The sequence below is a fragment of the Perca fluviatilis genome, chromosome 9, assembly GCF_010015445.1.
Source record: "Perca fluviatilis chromosome 9, GENO_Pfluv_1.0, whole genome shotgun sequence".
NCBI lineage: Eukaryota > Metazoa > Chordata > Actinopteri > Perciformes > Percidae > Perca > Perca fluviatilis.
Genome location: NC_053120.1, coordinates 36,510,113 through 36,514,826, shown reverse-complemented (window position 1 = coordinate 36,514,826; position 4,714 = coordinate 36,510,113). Strand labels below are relative to the sequence as shown.

The 4,714-nt window shown below is 43.7% G+C and overlaps 1 protein-coding gene across 1 annotated transcript; it reads left to right on the top strand.

The window, feature by feature from the left end:
- Positions 1-29: 29 nt before the first annotated feature.
- Positions 30-3,577, top strand: rpl36 (ribosomal protein L36). The gene is made up of 4 exons (XM_039812398.1): positions 30-184; positions 1,287-1,381; positions 3,143-3,277; positions 3,450-3,577. Exons 2-4 carry the CDS (start codon positions 1,289-1,291, stop codon positions 3,537-3,539), a joined length of 318 nt encoding a protein of 105 aa, XP_039668332.1. The 5' UTR covers positions 30-184; positions 1,287-1,288; the 3' UTR covers positions 3,540-3,577.
- Positions 3,578-4,714: the final 1,137 nt, after the last annotated feature.

The window sequence follows — 4,714 nt, the reverse complement described above, 5'->3', positions numbered from 1 at the left end:
TATAGTACAGTACAGTTGGTGCTCGGAGCGCTAATGGCGGTGCAGTACCTCTTCCAGGACGGCAGGGGGCGCTGCATGACCCCGTCTAACGACGTCGCAGAAGTGTCTTCCGGGTCAAACCTCTCATTACGCCGCTGCGCTCCTCCAGCAGTCCTTCCGGCTTGACCGCCATCATAGACAGCAGGTAAGATTTTAATGTTGACAACTATCGCAGAAAAGCCGCGTTTAATCTCTGCCATCCGTCCTTCTCTACCGAACAAACTGAAACTACAGCCATCTACTGACCTTACGGAACATCTGTGGGCAGTATTGTAGCTCCCCAAACAGTCAAAAGAGATTTAAAAAAAAAAGTAGCTAGCTCCATGTCTGTTCGTTCTGCACTGCAGCAGCTCATATTGCTCCTGACAACCACACTAATAATTATTTATTACACATACATACAACAGTGTTGAGAAACTACTGTAGCCGCTCTGTGTGTCAGACAGGATACACGGTTTATAATTCCACCCTTTTAACGTTACATGTGTGAATGCTCCGTTAACGTTACTGTTTCACTGCCGTTAGCCAACTCGCTCAGGGAAGTACCCGTATGTGCAACACGTTCCAGTGTAAATAATCATCATGTAAATAATGTGCAACATGTTGAGGGATTGTGTATATAATGTGGAACGTTTTCCCACACGTGTATATATTTAGGGAACTTGTTCCAGTGATCTTGCTCTCTGCTGTTACTGTGGATGCTGTTAGTGGTGTCCCCATGTGTCAATGTGGGCTTACGTGCAGTTTAGTGTCCCAAATTATTTTCCAAAAACTGAGTGTCCTAAATGATGAGGGTCTTATTTGAGACAGGGTAAGGTTAGGGTAGCACAGGTGGTTTAGCAGGTTCATAATTAATCAAGAACATTGTATGGGGAATTTGGGACACCGAACTGCACGTATACCATCCCTATGTGTCTGATGCTGTTGTTGCTGTCCCCATGTGTCTGATGCTGTTAGTGCTATCTCCATGTGTCCCTATGTGTCTGATGCTGTTAGTGCTGTCCCTATGTGTCTGATGCTGTTATTGCTGTCTCCATGTGTCCCTATGTGTCTGATGCTGTTATTGCTGTCTCCATGTGTCCCTATGTGTCTGATGCTGTTAGTGCTGTCTCCATGTGTCCCTATGTGTCTGATGCTGTTAGTGCTTTATCCATGTTTCTGATGCTGTTGGTACTGTCCCCATGCGTCTGATAGCTTGTGATGTCCCTGAGCAGCTAATAACACACGTGTGTGTTTGTGTTCCACAGACATGGCTATACGCTACCCAATGGCCGTTGGCCTGAACAAAGGCCATCCAGTCACCAAGAACGTGACTGCTCCCAAACACAGCCGCCGCCGCGGGGTGAGTAAGGTTACCTGTCGCTGACTCCCAGGTAGACCCTGCTGGGCCTCTGGCTCGCCTGGTCTCACAGCTGTAAACCCCTCCATCAGTAGACTGGGATACTCCATGAGCAGTTGGTTTAACATAGGCTCACTGTATTCCAGACACTTAACCCTTTTCCCCGCAAATTCTATAAAATACTTTATTTAATGGGCAACATACATACGTCATCCTCGTCTCCTCTTTCGACTCCGACTAACCTCCTGTTTCCAGAGCCAATCGTTTGGGAGAAACCAACGGGAGTTTCCAAAGTGCGTCCTATGAGCGTTCTGAAAATGGGGAGGGTTTTCAGCCAGGGCGACAGGCAGAAGGGAAAGACTTAGGATCACAAAGTACTGGTTTAAAGCATGGTAACTCACCATCAAAATGACAAACGTTTGCCTCCATAGAATTTTTGACTTAGTCTTTGCAAATATTTTGACTTTATGATGGGAAATACACATTTACAGAGGCATTTTGTCTGACGTGAAATTCCCAGCCGTCAGAATACCGTGAGCCCCCTCAGTAATCTGGACCCCTTGTCTACTGAGTTTTTTTTATTTTTTTTTAAAGATTCCTTCTAAATAATTTGCACATTGTGTCAATCAAACTTTGGTATGTGTGTAAGACCTGCCCCCCGAGACATGTAAACCAATCAGGCGTAGCTTTCTATGCATTGATCTCTTATGGGACTTTACTGTGCTTACTGCGTCAAAAGTGGAATACAGTGAGTCTACGTTGCATATTTCTGTTGTCATTTCACAAGTGTTCAGCAGTTTGTCTACACATTTTGTGATGAAGGGACAGCTCATCCCTGAAATCCAACCTGTATGTGTCTCCTCTCACCTGTAGTGCTATTTATCAGTCTGGGTAGTTTTGGTTTGAGTTGCCCTGTGTTGGAGATGTCTGCCTTCTCAGCTTGTGGTTCTCAAAGTGCCAAAAAAACACATTTGAAAACTCTTTTCAGACCTGGTTGTCATGTAGGATCCACGGTAGAAAGAAAACTGTCAAACTAATGACGTTCTATAGAACGTAGTGTAAACTGTGGTGACGCTCTCAGCAGTCCCTCCAGAAAAATGTGATTATGCGATAACATAATTCAATGCATAATCAGCCAAAGTCTGCATATTTATGCGGGGGCCACATTTTTTTCAAATACGTTGCACTTTCGCCGCATAAATTGCCGTTTTCTGCGCAAAATATGCAGAGCTTGCTTGATTTCATAATCCCTGCATTTTCGTTGCAAAAAATTCACATATCTTAGCAGAAAGTTGAAAAATTTTGCGTTTACTTCACACAAGAGCAGCCATTTTCCCCTGTTGCCATGGGAACGTTATGAAGTGACGTAATTACGCGATGTGAACATCATTGAAAAGCAGGGTGTTGGGAATCACTTCTTTCTTTCATCAAACCGCAGTTTTTGCAAGTTCACGCAATCTCATCGCATAAATATCCCGCATATTCCATCGCATTTTTTTAAGAAAACGTGCCGCATAATCATGGATTTTTTCCCCGCAACAGTCACAAAAAACTCTGCATTATTCTGGAAGGACAGTCTCAGGCTGATCTAAAGTGAAGGAGTCTAAAAGTTATTTTTTGTGAATGTATGCAGTCATTTCAGTGAGTTATAGACATGCTGCAGAAGATGTAGTGGAGCCTGTATTATGGATGAACCTGTGGAGAGTTCACACTGCTGACATGAGGTGGATCATTGTCTTCACGCACCTCCTCTTTCCTCTGCAGCGTCTCACCAAACACAGCAAGTTTGTCCGGGACATGATCCGTGAAGTGTGTGGCTTCGCGCCGTACGAGAGGCGAGCCATGGAGCTGCTGAAGGTGTCCAAGGACAAGAGAGCCCTCAAGTTCATCAAGAAGAGGGTGAGTCTGTATTTCTGCTGTCGGAGCACGTAAAGCTGCCGCACGGCCTCGGTAGCACTTCCTGCTCATTACTCACCTGTGAGAACTGTTGGAGTAAAAGACAGACTGATGGTGATCTTTTCTCTGCTGAGTGTTGTTGAGTCAGTCTAACGTTGCTTTATTTCCTCCCCAGATTGGCACTCACATCCGCGCTAAGAGAAAGAGAGAGGAGCTGAGCAACGTCCTGGCCGCCATGAGGAAAGCTGCCGCCAAGAAGGACTAATCTGTTGCTTTAATAAACGTTTACTACAAACTACAAAATCCAGACTGTTGGTCTGTTTGTCCTCTGCTTTGCTCATCAGGTCTGAGCTCAAAATACTAACCTGGTGCACTGCAGTTCACAACAGAGGTGTATAGTCCAGGTGCCAGAAAGTAGAAATCCTGTCCAGCAGCTGTCTCAACCATCACTAAACCAGCTCCTCTACCAGGTAGATGAGCTCGTTAGTGAAAACACCTGTTCTAGATGTAGAGGCAGATCCAAAAACATGGCAGGATTTTTACTTTCTGGCACCTGGACTATACACCTCTGGTTCACAAGTTGTTTATGGGCAACGTGTGCGAGTGGGGGGGTGTGTGTGTGTGGACTGGCTCTGCCGTCTGTGGCTGAGGTGACGGAAGCTGAGCTCAATCGGTAAACTTTAGATGAAATCCAGACGTGATCACTGTTGATGCATCTGAAATATAATGCCTGGTGTAAGGATGGGCTGCTTATTTACTGACATTGAATCAGACCAACCATACAGCATGCAGATGTTAATGGTGTCCTTTTTATTCTTTCTTTGTCATCACTTTAGTTGGTCAGTGCCATAACTCTAATAACTATTGTATTCCCAAAAGCTCTGAAGCAGCGATCTTCAACGGTTACTGCAGGGGGCAGCCAAATTATGAATTTTCTAGTCCATACTAGAAATGTTGAAAGATGTCTGGAAAAAAATAGATCAACATGAATCCAACATTAGCGAAGAGAAATCAGCCTAGGAGTTTACACAACTTTGATGATGGACTTTAGTGTGGTGATGTGCAGGCCCAGTTTATTTTGAACATGATAAAACTAAAATATAAATAAGAACATGAAAATGCCATTCAAGCAAGAAAACCAACAAAATATCTTCAAGATTATTGTATATGATTGAAATGAGGATTTCCACGTTCATAAAGAAGTAGGACTTTGTCACACGCTACCACAGTTTTTTCTACTTTGATTTATATAGGTGGTTATATACAAACCATTATTCTTCACTTATTTATACATGTATACTTACACATACATGCAACTGTAGTAGGTATATATGCATGACATGCATATATACCTACTTATAGGCACATACAAACGTGCAATACACACCCTATATACATTTAGGTTCACAATACGTTTTGGCCCAAATACAGTTTGTTCAA